Source organism: Aulonocara stuartgranti (genome assembly GCF_965226115.1).
Source record: "Aulonocara stuartgranti genome assembly, chromosome: 23".
In the NCBI taxonomy this organism is placed as follows: Eukaryota; Metazoa; Chordata; class Actinopteri; order Cichliformes; family Cichlidae; genus Aulonocara; species Aulonocara stuartgranti.
This window is the reverse complement of record NC_138958.1, coordinates 33,885,863-33,903,800: the sequence shown is the minus strand read 5'-3', so window position 1 is coordinate 33,903,800 and position 17,938 is coordinate 33,885,863. Positions and strand designations below refer to the sequence as shown.

Below are 17,938 nucleotides of genomic sequence, written 5' to 3'. Positions count from 1 at the left end.
TGATAGTGACAGCCAACATTTAGTGCTGAGTTCAAATCTTTATCAGTTTAGAGTGAAGGCAAAGGTCATCAAATATCAGTCAATAAAGAGCTACAGGAGATTTAGATTAGATTAATCAGTAATCTCTTTAAAAAGGTTTATGACCAAGAAAGACACATATTAATAGGTGGCCTTTTCTTTCTGAACTGCTGCAGCATTCCTCATTACAGCCTCAGGTAAGCAGGATACAAACGAGGTTAAAAACAACTCCGTTAAGGAGAGCCTGGATACATTTGTAGGTTGTATAGGCTTATGAAGAAGAAGTAAAACATTTTCTTCCAATTTCCTTACAGGATGTTCAAGTTAGTGCTACTGCTCCTGGCACTGTCAGGTAAGATCTCACTGCCTTCACCTTTCACTGGTGCAGTAAAACTTGCCTATTTATTTGTGGCTAGATATTTGTTTCATATCATTACTGCTCACCTAATTTTCAGATGATGTGTTTCTGAGGCAAATGTTGTTGCCAAGTCGCAACAACAGTTGCCTCAGGTGCTTTATATTGTAATGTTAAGACCCTGCAATAATAGAGAGAAACCCCAACAATTAAACAACCCCCTTTGAGTAAGCACTTCGTTATGGTGGGAAGGAAAAGCTCCCTTTTAACAGGGAGAAACCCCCTGCAGAACGAGGCTCATGTGGCGGCAGCAATTTTACGCAACCGCTTGGGTGTAATGGGAGAAAGACAGGACAAAAGATGCACTGTGGAAGAGAGGCCGAGATTAATAATGACTAATGTTTAAATGCAGAACGCTTTCTTAAGCCTAATCTTCAACATAAAGAAGGTTACAGTCTCCCGAATCCTTGGGGAAGAGGGGCCTATTTCTCTACATATCAGTTTATGATGAGTTCATGAAATAAGTGCAAAATACAGAACAGATTTTATCTTAGAATCATGCAATTCCGACACAGCAGATCTAGATATAAAAACATTTTGATATCCAAACTTCCATCCCTATATTTCAATTATCTTTAAAAACTAATACAATTATGTGAAACATCAGTAGGGTTCAGTCAATATATTAACTTTCCTGGCTGGTCAGTGTCAAATGTTTTATTTATTTTGAGGTGTCCTTGACATAATTAATGTTGGCTCTGTTGTTTCTTGCCTTGGCAGCAGAGGCGGAGCCAGACATTTGAAACACCCGGGGCTTAGCCCAAAAGGGTAGTATGCATGTGGGATTTTTTTTTTTTTTTTTTGGGGGGGGGGGGTTAGAAATGAGTGAAAGATTAATAGGCTCTGTTTTGAGTTTTGTTCAAAAAAGAATGTCTTCTTATAGGGAAAAATATATATCACATGTGCAGGACACCTTAAACTAGTTTTTTAATTAAGCAGCAAGGCAGAACAAGGTCAGGGCTGTATCAAGACATGAGGACTAAACCCCAATTCAACCAGACCCAGAACTGATCCAGAATTAAAACAGGACTACAAGAGTTCAAAATCAGGAGTACTTGGGATTTAACCAAGACAGAACCACAATCAGAACTAGATGATAGTAGCACTAAAAATCATCATAGACCTGCACTACACTTATTTTTTAATTCTACCAAAGTACACTATTTAGATTGAGAAAAGTTTATATAATTATTTAGCCTTGTTGTGCAAACAAGCCGGCAAAACTTAATAAATATAGAATTTGAAAAATAACAAACCTAAAAAGAAACACTAGGTACGAGATACATGAGTACCTATGATACGGTGGTACTTTTGGCAAACGACCATTTGACTAACATGTGTGTCTCACCTGCTCTTGTTCCATCTCTGTTCTGTCCTCATTCTCCATCTCCCTCTCTGTTCCTCTCTCTCCCTCTGTGTGCTGACAATCATCAAATATACAGGTGAAACCAGATATTTACAAACTCTTCAGATCAAAACACAAACACTTTTTTAATTGCAACATCAAATCAGACTAAATGTTTATTTTTTTTGATTGATAAATATAAAAAACACATTTGTTAACTTTAAGAGTAAAGAGAGAAACTATCTGTATTTCTTAATTGTAAATGGCACCAAATTGTATTCAAAATTGAGCCACACTTATGGAGCTCCACAATTCTTTTTCTGGTGTTTTGGTTGATATCGCTTGGTTTTCCCATTTCAAAGAAACAGGCTCTGTGTTTTGCCTTATATGCATCCACAGCTGTGCCACCACTTTACTCACATGGACTCTACTAACCTATCAGAAGCTTCTTCAGCTCAGCTCAATCGTCTGGAGTTTTCTTATTAATTAACAATAAACTTAGTGTATATGTACTCCTAAATTTGATGAAAGTGATAAAAATAGATCTCTCTCTCTCTTTATTCTGACATTTAACTAATTCAAAATATATTTCAATATTTATCTAAAACAAAAGTTTACTCTAAATTGATGTTGTACAGTAAAAATATTTTATGTTTTCTCCCTAAAGTGTATGTAAATATCTGGTTACAAATGTGAATATCCTGCTGTGTACTGAAACCCCTCTTGTTTTGCATAGAAATATACTGAACAACATACAAAGCATAATATATAAAATAACATTTACCTGAGTTTTTTCTTTGAAAGAACCCTCTAATGTCCATTCTTATATTTCAGTACATAACTGAAACCGATTTAGTCGGGGAGGGTAAGAACTGAAAATATGAAATAAACACACGTAAGCTAAGACTCTCTTAAAAAAATAGCATTTGTTCGGCTTTTCATTTCGCCATTTGTTGATTCACTTGAAGAGCGAGTAACGTAATATTGGTCAAGTGATCAGTTTGATATCAATCTTTCATGATGCACCGTCATATTTACATTATTTGTACAGTAGGAATGATTTGCTTTGGTACCTGGTCAAACTTAAGCTCTCCTTAGTATGGCTGGCTCCGTTTCTCCAACAGCGCACTCACTGCTGGCAGCAGCTGCCCCACCCCCTCTCTCAGTCGCTTAGTGACTGAGCTCGGATCATACCAATATCAGGGGGGATTCACGCACAGTCGTAAATTCCCACAGTGTGCACTATGTGCTTCGAATATTGTGTGTACTTTTTGTTTTATACAGTTGTCAGCCAGGCATCTAACTATGAAAAAATTACACTCCAAAAGACCCCGGGCTTCTGACAAAACAACCCGGGCTTAAGCCCAGTAAGCCACCCCCACGCTCCGCCCCTGCTTGGCAGCAAAACAACTGACAGTAAACATTCTGTAGTTCCCTAATGGAAGTACAGAACGTAGACTTTGACCGTTATCATTGATTTATCACACTGTTAAAGAAAGGTCGTGGCCTATATATCAGCATTGCACAATAGTTAATAATTGACCTAAAAGGCCACACATTTATGTATCCATCAACTGGCAAGCTTAGTGCTATAATGTTAATCAAGTCGAACACCAGTGTCGAAGGCAGGGTGTGCAAATGCAGCTTCATGTATATTATAGTTATATAGTGTAACTGTAATCCTTTGCAGGCCTCCAAGCTGTCCCAATCAAAACCCCTAGAGGTTTGAAGAAGTCATCAAGTGATGTCCATCAATTCCTTCCTGATGGCTTTAGACAAGGTACAGAGCTTACTTTTACCTCCTACCTACATGATCCTACTGACACAGGCCAATTTGGCCAAGACTGAAATATCTCAACAACTTTTGGTTGGATTCAAATTACATTTTTCACATTTATTCACGTTCCCCAGTGAATGAATCCAAATGGTTAATGGTTAATGGTCATCCTCTATTAGGGCAGCCAGTAGCTGACATCTCAAGAACTAACATATTATCCTCTCAAATTTGGTAGAGCTATTGAGCCCCCTCAGGATGATTTTTTTTATTGTAATGACTCTTTGCCTTTCTATTCAGTCCCAGGACATTATTGAGGTTTAACTAAAAATAAATTGTTAGGTATTTTTTCATCATGAACAAAGAAATGAACATGATAACCTGTTTAACATGATTTTGATCACATTTAGCTTAGCGAATGTACCCTCTAAGTCACCTCTAGAGTATCGTTATGATTTTAGAAGCTTGTTTACTTCCAATGTCTTTTGTCTTTCAGCCGATGCTGATGTTCCGGTCCAAAGGAGTGGTGGTAGTTGGGTCCGTGTGGAAAATCCTTCTCATCTCCCAGATGGTTTCAGGCAGGGAACCGAACCCTCTATGAAAGTCAGAGATGGCTTCAGGCAGGGAACCGAACCCTTTATGAAACTCAGAGATGGCTTCAGGCAGGGAACCGAACCCTTTTTGAAACTCAGAGATGGCTTCAGGCAGGGAACCGAACCCTTTATGAAACTCAGAGATGGCTTCAGGCAGGGAACCGAACCCTTTATGAAACTCAGAGATGGCTTCAGGCAGGGAACCGAACCCTTTATGAAACTCCAAGATGGCTTCAGGCAGGGAACCGAACCCTTTATGAAACTCAGAGATGCCTTCAGGCAGGGAACCGAACCCTTTATGAAACTCCAAGATGGCTTCAGGCAGGGAACCGAACCCTTTATGAAACTCAGAGATGGTTTCAGACAGGGAACCGAACCATTTCTGCCTCTCCAAAGAGGCTTCAGGCAGGGAACCGAACCCTTTATGAAACTCAGAGATGGCTTCAGGCAGGGAACCGAACCCTTTATGAAACTCAGAGATGGTTTCAGACAGGGAACCGAACCATTTCTGCCTCTCCAAAGAGGCTTCAGACAGGGAACCGAGCCCTTTTACAGCTTCATCCAAAGAGCAAAAGTGGCATGTCAGGGGGAGATTATCAACAACAAGTGCTATGAGTTCAACCCTACACCGCTGTCCTTCAAGGATGCTCAGGTTAGACTATGTACCATTCCAAAAACATATAAAAAGCTAATCCCCTGTTCATTTAAAGGATGTAAATTAAATGTTTCTCAATCTACAGGCCAAATGCAGAACTCTTGCCCCACATGCCGAGCTTGCTTCTGTAACCAGTGGTGATCTGCATTCCCATCTGATTTCCCTGGTGACCAAGGGTGGTAAGAAGAGCCCTGTGCTAACCTGGCTGGGAGCCACAGTCACGGCAAGTTTATCATGTTAATTGGCGACCTATATAGGTATATAAGGTTTTCTCAAAACATGTGGTGCTAAAACAACAGTGTGTTTTTCAGGGTGTTCTCTACTTACTTATACCACAATTTTACTCCAGTTCTTAGTGGCTGTAATGCCAGCAGTCTGGTCATGAGCTGTGTCAATGAATGGAGGCCAAGGAGAGTGTCATCAGATATCTTATCAGCAGGACTGATAGTGTTATTCTTACCTTGATGAGACATTGACCTTCAAACTTTTATCTTAAAGTATTGCAATTGTTGTGTCCTGTGACTAAGTGATGTTTTAAAACAAGTGAAGTGGTAATATGGTCATATTAGCCATACTTTTCTTCATAGAAAGGGTCTCATATGCTAACATTTTATTTTTATTGACAGTTTACAAACAATTGGGTTATTTAAGACTACATTTTGTTTTAACCTTTCATATGTATTCTGCACTCCACAGAACCAAGAGGCGTCATGGGTGGACGGGTCAGAGTGGGGTTTTAGCGACTGGATGCCAGGCCACCCCAACATTCACACTGACAAACCTGTCTGTGTGGAGATGTTTGAGCTAGGTAAGAACCACGCTACTCTCACACTAATTACTAATTTATTCCAGCATTTTCCAGAGAGTAACTTTGAAACACCTCTGCTTTAAATTCAATTCAGTTTTATTTTTATAGTGCCAGCTTGCAGCAACAGTTGCCTTGAAGGCTCTTTATGTTGTAAGATAAAGACCCCACCATAATACAGCACTTTTGTGTTGTAGCTACAGCCTCACTTAATTTGGTGTGAGTTGTTAGGTAATGGCATTGAACTTTAGACCTCGATATTGCCGTTTTATGCTTTAATAGCCTGCTTGCAAAAGTACAGTACTGTTTTATACACTGCTCAAAAAAATTAAAGCAACACTTTGGTAACACATCAGATAAGATTAGATCTATACTGATATGGACTGGTTAATGTGTTAGGAATGAAGGGATGCACGTCGTTTCATGGAATTGAAAATTACCAACCTACAGGGGGCTAAATTCAAAGCCACACCAAAATATCAAAGTAATTAATTGCAGTACCTCAGAACGGCAATCTGTAGTTTGTATTGGCTTGTAAGCATACCTGACAATGCTAGGGAAATGCTCTTAATGAGATGACATTTGGGGGCTGGGTATGACTGAGCTCCTGGACAGCCTTAGGTACAACCTGGCAGCATCTAATGGATGAAAACATAAAGTCCCCACGGTGTTCTGTCGGATTTAGGTCAGGCAAGTGAGAGTATGCAGAACTGCCTGCATACTCTCATCACAGGCCAGGAGGAATCCAGGACCCAATGCACCAGTATAGATCTGACAGTGGACCCAAGTATTTCATCCTAATCTGTAATGGCAGTCAGGGTGCCTTTGCCAAGTCTGTAGAGGTCTGTGTGCCTCTCTCGACCCACCACCAAACTTGTCATTCAGAATGATGTTACAGCAACGTTCTCCAGGCGCTTTCACATATGTCACATGTGCTCAGGGTTTCATCTGTGAAAAACACAGGGCACCAGTGGCGGATCTGCCAATTCTGGCATTTTGTGGCAAATATCAATCAGGCTCCATGGTGCTGAGGAGTGACCGGGGTCCACTAAAGGACGTCAGGCCATTAGACCACCCTCATGAAGTCCGTTTGTGATTGTTTGGACAGAGACATTTACACCAGTGACCTGCTGGAGGTCATTTTGTAGCTCTAACAGTGCTCATGCCATTCCTCCTTCACAAAAGAGCAGATATCAGTCTTTCTTAAGGGGTAATGGCCTTCCCCTGCCCTGTCCAGCCCTCCTAGAGTAACTGTCTGTCTCCTGAAATCTCGTCCATGCTTCAGACTGTGCTGGGAGACACACCAAGCCTTCCGGCAATGGCGTGATTGATGGGCCATCCTGGAGGAATTGGACTGCCTGTTCAACCTCCGTAGGGTCCAAGTCTCACCTAATTCTAGCTGTAGTGACACTGAGCCTAGCTAAATGCAAAACTAGTGAAAAATAGTAAAAAAAACATCAGTGGTCTCCAGCTGTGAAAACATTCCTTTTTTTAGCAGTTGTTTCATTGTTGCCCCTGTTGTTAAACACCAAGCAGTTGAAGCTGATTAACAAGCCCCTCTGCTACCGAACTGACCAGACCAAAAGTTTAGCTGACTTGATTAAGGAGTGTTCATTTCATTTTTTTGAGCAGCGTTTGAATTATGGATTCTACCACTGAAAGGCAGTGGTTCTATATTATAACTTTTCCCGCCTCAAATTGTAAGAGACTTAAAAATAATAATAGTTTGCCAACTAAAATGCCTGATCTTCTTATTCATCTCAGTCATGAGTGCTATATTAGACAAGGGTTCCTTTTGTGAGGCATGTGTCATAAAAGCACCTTTTAAACAAAGCTTTATAGAGTACTGTCTGTGTCACATAAAATTGATAAGACACCTAATAAAAAACTGGGATTATCTTTATCCTGCTGGACTAATCTACTATGATCCTTTTCCTATCCACACTGCAGACAACAGCCGGTGGACTACTGCCAACTGTGATCTGAAGAGAGCGTCCATCTGTACGTACATGATTCCTACGTAAGAGAAATCGCAAAGAAGCAACGTGAGACGGGCTCGCGGGTATCATTTCCTACGATACCTTTGTGTTCCCTGCCACAAGCTGATTGTGCATTCTTGAATAAAAACACAGCATATTACTCATCTGTGCGTTTCTTCTTCCTATAAGTTTATTCCCTAAGAAATGAGTAAAAAGTCCTTTGAATTTAGACAAGACTTTAATGATTATTTTCCACTTGTTTATACAAAGCAGTTTTTACAGATTAGGGAGCAAAGTTAAAACAATCTGTTACAATTTAGTACCTGGAAAGTGCAAAAGTACATTTTAACGACGCCAAAATAAAAATCATGCTGTACATTATATACTGTATTCATAAATAATCACAGATATACACACATCCATTTTGGTGACAGTTACAGAGAATGTAGCTAAGACACAAAATAGTACTTTGATTTTTCTTGGAAGTCCCATATTCTTGGTTCCCGGTGCAACTGCGACGGACTAATGTGTGGAATGCTGCTTTCACTTGATTCACAACAAAGTTTGGGACGAAGGAGAAGGAGAAATCTACCTCTATGTGGACACCACGCTGGGATAAAAGGCACTCTGTTGCAGTCGTGGAATAACTCAAACAGTGGTCTTTGAATGAAAAATGTGAATAAACAAAAGAAAAATAAACTGCATTAATAGAACATTTTGTGCACCTTTCACAGAAATCTCTTAAAGGAGGACACAGATTGGTCTTTGCAATCCACCAAACTGACATTTAAATAAAACAAAATACAAAAATCAGAAAAAACGAGAGAAAACCGTTAGAGCGACTCTGTGCCCAGTGCCAAACCCACAGGGCTGCAAAAGTTCACAGAATCAGACAGGAATAAAAAAAACATTTGGCAACGGAAAATAAACTCTCACTCGCACACTCACTCGCTCAGGTATGGTGCAAAATTATGAATCACACAGCAGTTTCATACTGCGGTATATTACAGAGTAATGCAATCACATTCACATGCATGTTTGTCCCAGTTGACCCAAACATTCTTGAGGCCCCACACAAGGAAAACTCTGAAATCAGTCACTTTAAAATAAACAGGAAAACGAGCGAGAAGCACAAATAATAAAAGAGAGATGGGGTTTGAGGCAATGATGAGAGCTAAAGGCATTCAGAAGGGGAAGAGAGGGAGTCCATTTACAGTCCCAGTTTAGCCATAGGAAGACTGGAAAATAGAGGATCTGACTGAGCGAGGCATGCTGGACAGAAATAGAGGAAAGGAAGCACCGACAGGCATGCGATGAAGGAGCTGTATTGCTGATAACACTGACATCTCGTAAAGCCCTTAAGGATTTCTACTTTCTCCTTCATTTCTAAACAGTTAGAATAGTTTTTAAATATGTCACTCATGAGACAATGTGTGAAAAAAACTGCTACTTTCACTTATGGATAGAAACAGATTCAAGTAACTTAAAAACATTCAATGAAGTACAGAGAAACGTGACGTTATAGTCGTTTTTCGTTGCACTGCTGTGATAAGTCTTCATGTCAAAGCTTGTTGTGATTGAGAATGTAGTGTTTTTTATTTTTATTTACAAAACTAGATCTTAAATGATATGCTAATGAAAAAACATTAAAAGTACTTTTTGTAAAATCCCGTCAACAAAAATTAACTGAAGCATCCAACAGAATGTGAATGGATTTGTTTACACGAGATATCAACCAATTTTCCCACGAGGTGATGAAGCGAGTCATTATTTTATCGTTTAACCAGGCAATGCCTCTTGAGGAAACGGTGCATCATGTTAATATCAATGTTAAAATTATAATGTTTGGTAAAAACACTGCCACCTAGTGGTGAAACTGTTAGTTACACTTTGGAAAGGGGAGGGGGGACTACAAAAAGTACCTTTAAACACCTTTTCTGATGTTTCTCAACAAAAAACGTCAGCTACACCCCAAATGTAAAAACGAAAAAACAAACAAACAAAAAACTGACTTCTGCATCACTATTTCTTGTCTAATCTCAAAACCAAAATGCCATGCATATGAACAGATGCCAAGCTGCTGGGCATGCGCACGCACACAGACATACACACACATAAACCAAACTCCCAATAAAACATCACTAAAAGATCACACACACACACGGGTATATAAAAACGATAGAAAAATGCAGACAGTTTGGTCTTGTGAGTGGTGGAGCCGTCTTACTGCATAAGGCTGCGTGGTGGCAGCTTTGAGGCAACCATGAATCGTCCTGGCCTGCAGATCACAGGCCGAGTGTCTGCACCTAAGGCTAACTGAGGGGGTGGGGGAGCAAAAAGGCCACTTGAAACAATATTTTTAAATAGCACACAGCAAAACTGTGTGCAAACACACATCCATCCATCCCTGCATACATACAAGAGAACAGTTAGTTAACCGTTAAATGAGGCTGACTGTAGTAAAGATTCTGATGACGAGGGCAGCTGTGGCGTGTGCGAGAAGTGGGCAGTGGTGTGGTTTTGCTGAGGCTGGCGCTACTTCTGCATTGGAACCACGGCGCCAGCGCCATGCGATCACAATCTAAAGCAAGAGCACTCAAATGCACATGTGGGCATGCAGGCTTTGTGATGCTCCTGCACCCCAAAACCTACCCCCTGATAAAACCGTGGGAGGTGATGGGAGAAAGAATCTGCTCGGATATGAAATGACAATGTGCGACGTGCTTGAAGGGGATGGTTTAAAGGCTCGGGGGACAGGCGGGGAACGGGTCAGTTGTGGTCTTGCTGGGTGTTGTACACCGTCTCCCCCGAGGAGATCTGAGTCAGTCTCTTGCTGGAACCCCACAGCTTCCGTGTGATCTGGCCCGAACGCATCTGGGAAGAGTGGAGGAGGAGGTGGAAGAAGTGAGGCGGAGGAAGGGGGGGGAGAGTGGGGAAAGAAAAGCGTGAAGTCAAAGGAAACAGGGGGAGGGGGGTGAGGGGGTAACATGATTCATGAGTGATCGATTAGTTCATTGGAGCTTAAATGACTAGTGAGGCAAACAAAGAAAAACAAATCAAAGCTCGAGTCACTTTGGTGCGAGTCAATTTGAATGGAAAAGATAAAAAACTGGAAGGCGCAGTGATTCCAAGGGGGACTGTCTGGATCAACCTCCTACATGTGTGCTAACACACTATTTACATGATCATATTAAGCCGGTGTGGCACAGGATTAGTGATTATTCGATTGTAGCTACACTGTAAATATGGCTTGAGTTTGCAGAATCGTTAATTAGTCTGTTTCACAGCATTTTTTGTTATAGTCCGTAGAGCACACTCAAAACACAGAATGTAATGACACTTCAGGTAGACAGCATCGGATGGAGTTTTGCACAGATGTCGAGTATTCGAAAATACAAAACAGAAACAAAAACACAGAATGAGGTGCACACAAGAAGTCGCTTCGATTTCACAGTTGTGGTTCTAGTGGCTGAAGGAATGTGGCTCAGATGTGTTTGTGTGCCTGTGTAGTTGTTTTGTGAGGAAGCCATATGACTGTGTGAGACAGCCATCCCTGAGAAGAACAGGTGACTGTGGGTTAAAAGGTCAACGTGGGGTATATGTGCAGCAGGTCTTGTGTGTGTGTGTGTGTGTGTGTGTGTGTGTGTGTGTGTGTGTGTGTGTGTGTGTGTGTGTGTGTGTGTGTTAAATCTATAGCAATAAAAGTGTTATAGGGGATGAACAGCACTAGAGCTTGCTAAGGTTTGTGGGAGGTGGAGGTGGGGCTGAACACCAGTTGGTCACGTTGGTGGAGCAGGCGTGTTGGTGAATGAGCGCGGAGCGGGGCCAGTAGGGGGGACGCCATGAGCGGCGATCCCTCAAGGCTCTGAGCGATGTAGTTTCGCAGCGAGTTCTTTACCTCCGCCGGCTTGCCCACGGCCACGATGATCAGCTTGCCGTCCTCCAGTCCCACCAGCACATGGCTCTGCTCCTTGGTGGCTGAGACGCAGCACACTGGCACCCTCATGGCCATGGGCTCTCCGCACAGAGACAGGCTGCGGAGGAGAAACAAGCTCGAGGTTAATATCTGTAACCTTTCCATGCATGTAGGACGCGCAGCTGCCAGCGAGCAATTTTTATTTGGGACGGTGTCGCTCGTTATGCTCCGAAACAGTTAAAACGTTAAAGCACAAAGGCCTCTACTCTTCAAAGCTTTCGATGAAAGGCTTTATAAAACAGAACAACTGGTGGAAGAGCCAAATACCAACAGCTAATGTTGATTCAAAATCACCAATATTGTTTCTATAAGTTTACCTGTAGAGGTCACGGATGGACAGGTATCCCTGCTCGCTGCCGATGACTACATACTCCCCAGAAACACACATGTCTGTCACCTGCTCCATCAGAGGCTCGCTGCAGAGGTGCTTCCCATTTACAGAGTACAGGTGGAGGGCGTTTTTATCCTGGCAAGAGGGGGGAACAGAAGAACATTTAAAACTTTAACTGCAGATCAAAGTAGTTTATATATATTAATTTCAGATTTAATCTAAAAGAAGTCTGACTATAAACCAACATATAAGCACATATGCCCTTGAAACGCTGCATTTCTCACGCTCCCTTCTGCTCACCTGTGCGCATACTTACTAGTCTAAGCCCAGTTATCAATGTGATCTTTAAGTGTCTGCTGGTCAGATTAGGTCTGTTCCATGGTGGCTTGTTCTGCGTTTCACGTGCACTGTGTTGTAATTATTAGTTTATATTTATTTAAATGTAGAGGTCTGAGTCAGCTTATAGCTTTTTGGCCTGCTCTGACTGTCAAAAAAAACAGACACGTAGAGATGTGCAGAGAGTCCTACCCACCTTTTAGATTGTGTGTTAGCCTAAAAACTTAAAATGTGCACACACCTTGAGTGTTGCTTTGCCCTCCAGACAGGTATGAACCAGCATGTGACCCTCCCAGGACACAGCCAGGTGGAGGATAGAGAGCGGCAGCGAGCTGTCGCACGGTGGATGCAAGCAGCGCATGTACTGACCCCGGCGCACAGTGTGGATGATCACCGTCCCGTCCTGTTGAACGGAGAACAAAGCTCAAAGTAATGCATGTGTTTAGTTTAGGGGGGGGGGGGCTTCAAACCTTTCAGGTCTGCCCGTCTTCAAAGACTCACAATTCCAGCACTAAACCCTTTTCCAGCTCATTGACTCAGCATGTGATTAGAATAGCTTTTCACACATTCTCACGGTGGTATTAGAATTTAAATGAGCAGACAGGATGAGATGAAAAGCAGCTGCAGGCCCTCAGCAGCAGTCAGGCGTGTAGACTTACCCGTGCTCCAGATACAGCCATGTCCAGCTCTGTGCTGATGCTGACGCTCACCACCTCGTCCGTGTGTCCATACAGCACCTGAATAGGTTTGGGATGGAGACCAACAGGAGCTCCACCCTGGCATAAAGACAAGTCCACAATCAAACCAAAAGATTTTTAATCAGCATTTTCTGTTAAAAAGTGAAATCATGGAATTGTTTTCATTCTTAGGTTCAAACTGGAATTAAAACTAAATCCAACTTAGACAAGAAGTCACAAACAGTTTCTAGTTAATAGCTCCTTATTAGGATTTATTTTTGCACTTTTATTTTCTTATTTCTGCACATACTGTGTACATTTTATTCTGTACATATGGTAATTATTCACTGTGCTTGACTTGCTTTTTCCACCCATGTGGGAAAGTACTCGATTTCTGTTGTAGGATTATAAAACGTATGACTGTGCAATGACAATTCAGAGTAATAACGTGTTGTAAGTGTGTTTCTGTGCGAACCTGCTGCAGAACCTGCCACACCATGCAGGTTGTGTCTCTGGAGCCAGAGATCAGATGGATGCCACAGTGGTCTGTTGACAAGCAGGTCACGATGTCTGAAGGAGAGATGAAAAAAAAAAAAAAGCACAGGTTAAAACAAAAAAATAAATAAATAAAAAAATCACATACAGCAATACACCTGACCAGTGGTTGTTTCTTTTTGGGTTGATAATCACTTTTTCAGGTTTTTTACCATCTTGCTATCTAGAACAACTTAGAAGCTCTCAATTTAGAAGCTATCCAATCACATGCCTGCTCCTCGACCTTACAAACCTAACCTAGTGAGGGCAGGACTGTCATATCATAGTTTTCAATGCGGTGCGAGTGAAGACTTTTCCTTCTTTACCCATGTGCCGGATGTGCTGTCCTACAGTCTTTCCCTTAACCAGTGAAGTGACCCGCAGGCTGTTGTCCCAGTGCCCACCACTGAAGAGCAACTTTCCATCATGGGAGACCACAAACAATCCAGCGGTTACCTCCACACCGGGGGCGAAGGGTCCTGAAAGGAAGCGCTGGGTTCTGTGAGGAGATAATGACAAGAAGACAGAGATCACGCTACAGGCAGAATATCCATCCATCTAGATATAAAGGGCGTTACTTGATTTGCTCACTGCTTGCTGTTGCATGGTGTTTCACCAATTACAGGTAAAGAAAAATGCAGATGTTACATTCTATTAAAATATGTATTTCATGTTATATTACCAAAATTTAGTTGTTTGTTATTATACTTAAGAGTCCTGTACAAGCTGATGAAACTGGGCTAAAAGTATTAGATTATAAAATATATACAATAATTTATATTACATAAAATAAAAGTATACACAAATAAACTCCATTATTATTATCATCATCATCATCATCATTAGTGTTATACACCCTGCTGATCCATGGATAACTGCACAGTGCCCACCATGCCCACTGCCTTGCAGGACATGCAAATCTATTCTAAATGAATTGAGCACCAGAGTCAAACCCAGTAAAAGTGCTTTATAGTATAAACAGACATGCTGACTTTTGATGATATGATATGCATATGATGATGGTGCAGTGTCCTTACTTGGTGTTAGAAACTGTGGGGTCCTTAATGAAGGTGAAGTAGTTGGAGATGTTCTTGTTATAAGGCAGCCACCCATGGGTCCCCACCAAGCAGTTCTGACTCACCGTTACCTGCAGACAGCATGAACACCACAAAGGCATCACTGCCACTGATCAGTCATTCCTCTTCACCTTTCCTTGATTCTTTTCTAAAACCAGAAAAGCCAAGTACAAAATCATGGCTCACCATGGTGTCTGGGCTTCCCTGGGTGATGAAGGAATGTGACTGATTCTTTGGGACCACAACCTTAACCAGCGGCACATTGTCACTGATGCCCTTCATAAAAACACGGTAATACGTTTGGTCAAATTTTAGCTCACAGCATCTGACATGTTAGGAAAGAAACTGCAGTATTTTATTTTATTTGAGCTAATACCTCAACAAAGAAGGACTTGAGGTCACTGAGGTGCTCAAACATGCTGGTAGGACACGAGTCCAACTGAGCTTTCCTTTTCTCCACTTCCTCCTGAGACAGGCGCACTGGATGGGGCTCCTAAACACACACGCACACAAACTCAAATATCAGACTGAGAGCAGCAGATATTCACTAACAGATGCCAGAGTGAGTCTGCACCTTGAGTAACTGGCAGGGTGTCTGACCAAAGTTGCTGATCATGCCTTCCAGAGCCTTACGCTCCTTTTCATCAGTGATGGCGTCCAAGTCCACCGCCCCTGCAAACCCAGACCATTCTCTTAATACTAATAAATTACTGCACTTATAAACGCAACAGTCACGGTGAGATGTGACAGCCTGACGGCTGCTGTGGATTCGTTACCCTCATATGTGCAGTAGTAGAAGACGTTGAGGGCTTCCACCGCTGCAGGGCCCCTCTGTTTGTAACCAAAGATCAGATCAATCCACTCGTGGAGGTGGGCTGACACATACTCTGATTCCTGTAACAGAAAAAATGCGATTACAACCCAAACACTCCAAAGCAGATAGTGTCCATCTGCAGTTACAGGTTTTAGTCACAGGTAATCGAGTACTGCATCATTTCTTTCTTATACAAGAAACATATGTTTGATTTTTACCTGGAACTATTTGACTATTACTGCCTTCCTTCTGCATGCTTTCAAATGACTGATAGTTGTGTTAGATTTAAAATGTTGTGCTTCTAGGTGCATTATCACCATCTGTTTAATCTATATGATCTATTTAAAGCAGCTTTAAGAAGCATCCCGATATGTCAGCTAACTCAACTATTGTCTGGAAACAGTCAGTCTGCGATGCATCCAGACTTGCACTGTGAGAGTCTCTGCTGTGGGAATGATCCCTACGGAGTGACATCACACAGCAGTGGCAGTAAAACTGCATCTCACCAGAGCTTTGCGGTGCTTGTAGATGAAGTCTTCAGGGGACTTGGCCCATTTGGGCAGAACAACATCATTTACTCTTTCCTTGGAGATCTGCAGGCGACCCAGATCAAATCCTGCAACGAGACAACGAGAACAAAGCATGAGGATCTAATCGTATTTGTCTATGACAGCCACACAGAGCACAAAAAGGACTACATTTAAACTGGTGGTAGCTGTAATATCTGAAAAGATTTCTGCATACATACACCAAAAAGTGAAATCTCACCATTTTGGTTTTCTAAGAACTCTGGGAAGTAGAAGAACTCAGGGATGAGCTCCTTCACGTCGTTGGGGTTGTCCATGAGGGTCTGCCATGTGGCTGGGATGGAGTGGAACTGACGGTCTGCACAGTCGAACCTGGTACAGTCAGGGTGGTACAGATTAAGCTCTGCAGGCTTTCATGCTATGATTAGAGTCTACAGCCATACAGATAGATGCACATAAACAAGAGGAAAGAGGATGGGAAAATAAATCATGTATAATGAGACATTTACCGTCCACTCTGTAGCTGGATGTGCAGCGACGTGAAGGGCTCCACCCTGATCATGTAGTGCATCACGCCGGCAGCGTTAGAGTAGTGGGTGCCATAATGGAACCTGTCTATGGTTCCTGTTGGGTCTTCAAAACTTTCATACCTGACGGACACATTTAATGTGTTAGTTAATGCTCTCAATGATCAAGATGCTCGTCAGAACATTTGGATGTTAATTCAGTACGAGAGTGAAACGTACTTTTCTCTAACCGCCTTTGCGTTGCGTTCATTAAGCACAGCGACTGGTTTTGACAGGTCCCTGAATACCCGAGGATCAGAAAGGTCCAGCTCCTCTGAGGTGTAGTCCGCTAGAATCCAGGGAAACTGAACAAACGGCCACAAATGATTCAGTCAGAATGGAAATGAAATGAACCAAGAAAGCAGGCTTATGGGTTTCACAGCTGTACAGTATTGTACTGAGTGATGAACGTACCACCGGGTACTGAGCCAGGTTATTGTACGTTCTGCCGGCAATCGTGTTGAGCTGCATCAAGTAGTCAAAGTTGGAAATCTCTCGGTTCACCCATTTCTGTGACCAAACCAAGACACAAATCCTGTGAGCTCATTCTACTCAATGTTGCCCAAGAACCCTTTGTTCTCTGCAGACAGAGCTTAATATTTCAATGATTTTTTCCTCAGTGGTAAAAGACACTGTTGGTCTTTGGTCTTTTAGAAGCTGCAGAGTTTGTGTAAGAAGGCTGATACTGTTACTGAGTCCTGACCTGTGTGAGTCCGGAGGCTTTGAGGAGCTCCTGAGGAGAGCGGGTTTCATATAGGTTGAGGGATCGCAGCAGTAACATGCGGCTGTAGACTTTGTTTCTGGCCTGTAATAAAAACACAGTGTTAGTATCCTACTTTTTTCTTTCACTAATTTACTTGCTGCTCATAGAAAATAACACTTGTGTGCCAGCACCTCTTTTTTAAAGTTGAGGAAATAGTTGGTTTGGTCAATTAGGAAGATTTCCAGAGCTGAGCGCCGCAGGTTATAACGTCTAAGGTGGACCTCTCGGATTTGCGACAGAGGCCATTTGAAGTCATGACCCACTCCTTTGGGGGGGAAAAATGACACATCGAGCATTAAGTCTGTTCTGTCTTTCTCTCTTTTTGGCCTCCACCTCTCTCTCTCTCTGTGCTTCCTCACCTTCCTCCTTCTCCTGGCTGCTATCATAGAAGTAGATGTGCTGTGTGGTGAGTTCCAGGCGGCCGGGAACCACGTCCACTATCGTCACCAGCTCACAATCCTCCCACAACACCAGCTTCTCCTTCTGGCCCGCCTCATCTGCTTCAACCCTGCAGGAACCAGAGTGGGATGTTGCTTAGAAAGCCTTTCAATAACTCAGCACATCTACACGTGAATATGTTCTGTTGATCGACAGTCATTATTTGGTGACTGACTGGTTGTTGGCAGCAACAGGGTCGTCCTCTGGCAGCTCCAGGATGTCATCTTCCAGGTCGCTAACTTTGACTTGCTTCACTGCCTCCAGCAGCAGAGACTCTGGGTTTAAACGCTGCTGATGGACACCTGAGTAAAGCAAG

The 17,938-nt window shown here is 42.3% G+C and overlaps 2 protein-coding genes and 1 long non-coding RNA gene across 6 annotated transcripts in view; 1 reads left to right on the top strand and 2 right to left on the bottom strand.

The window, feature by feature from the left end:
- Positions 1-178: 178 nt before the first annotated feature.
- Positions 179-7,672, top strand: LOC309699989 (uncharacterized protein). The gene is made up of 7 exons (XM_082523295.1): positions 179-215; positions 333-370; positions 3,469-3,558; positions 4,049-4,797; positions 4,886-5,023; positions 5,497-5,608; positions 7,556-7,672. The coding sequence occupies exons 2-7, from the start codon at positions 334-336 to the stop codon at positions 7,627-7,629; spliced, it is 1,200 nt and encodes a 399-aa protein (XP_082379421.1). The 5' UTR covers positions 179-215; position 333; the 3' UTR covers positions 7,630-7,672.
- On the bottom strand, positions 1,219-3,164 carry LOC309701237. Its single transcript, XR_014274925.1, has 3 exons — positions 2,852-3,164; positions 2,563-2,650; positions 1,219-1,853 (listed from the first exon to the last, which is right to left on the bottom strand). It is a non-coding gene; the product is annotated as an uncharacterized lncRNA (long non-coding RNA).
- A 131-nt stretch (positions 7,673-7,803) lies between the features above and the next one.
- The window catches only part of nbeal1 (neurobeachin-like 1), a 63,692-nt gene continuing 53,557 nt past the window's right edge, over positions 7,804-17,938 (bottom strand). For 2 of the 4 annotated variants that reach the window (XM_082525704.1, XM_082525705.1), the window contains 21 exons: positions 17,798-17,924; positions 17,544-17,692; positions 17,316-17,449; positions 17,125-17,226; positions 16,836-16,931; positions 16,602-16,726; positions 16,365-16,505; positions 16,097-16,227; positions 15,835-15,944; positions 15,291-15,408; positions 15,089-15,186; positions 14,891-15,007; positions 14,701-14,790; positions 14,476-14,585; positions 13,765-13,937; positions 13,380-13,474; positions 12,887-13,003; positions 12,469-12,630; positions 11,878-12,026; positions 11,483-11,618; positions 7,804-10,458 (listed from right to left, as the gene is read on the bottom strand). In XM_082525704.1, the coding sequence (XP_082381830.1) occupies positions 10,354-10,458; positions 11,483-11,618; positions 11,878-12,026; positions 12,469-12,630; positions 12,887-13,003; positions 13,380-13,474; positions 13,765-13,937; positions 14,476-14,585; positions 14,701-14,790; positions 14,891-15,007; positions 15,089-15,186; positions 15,291-15,408; positions 15,835-15,944; positions 16,097-16,227; positions 16,365-16,505; positions 16,602-16,726; positions 16,836-16,931; positions 17,125-17,226; positions 17,316-17,449; positions 17,544-17,692; positions 17,798-17,924 (2,585 nt within the window). In that variant the 3' untranslated portion in view covers positions 7,804-10,353. The other 2 variants (XM_082525702.1, XM_082525703.1) reach the window with 1 other exon arrangement.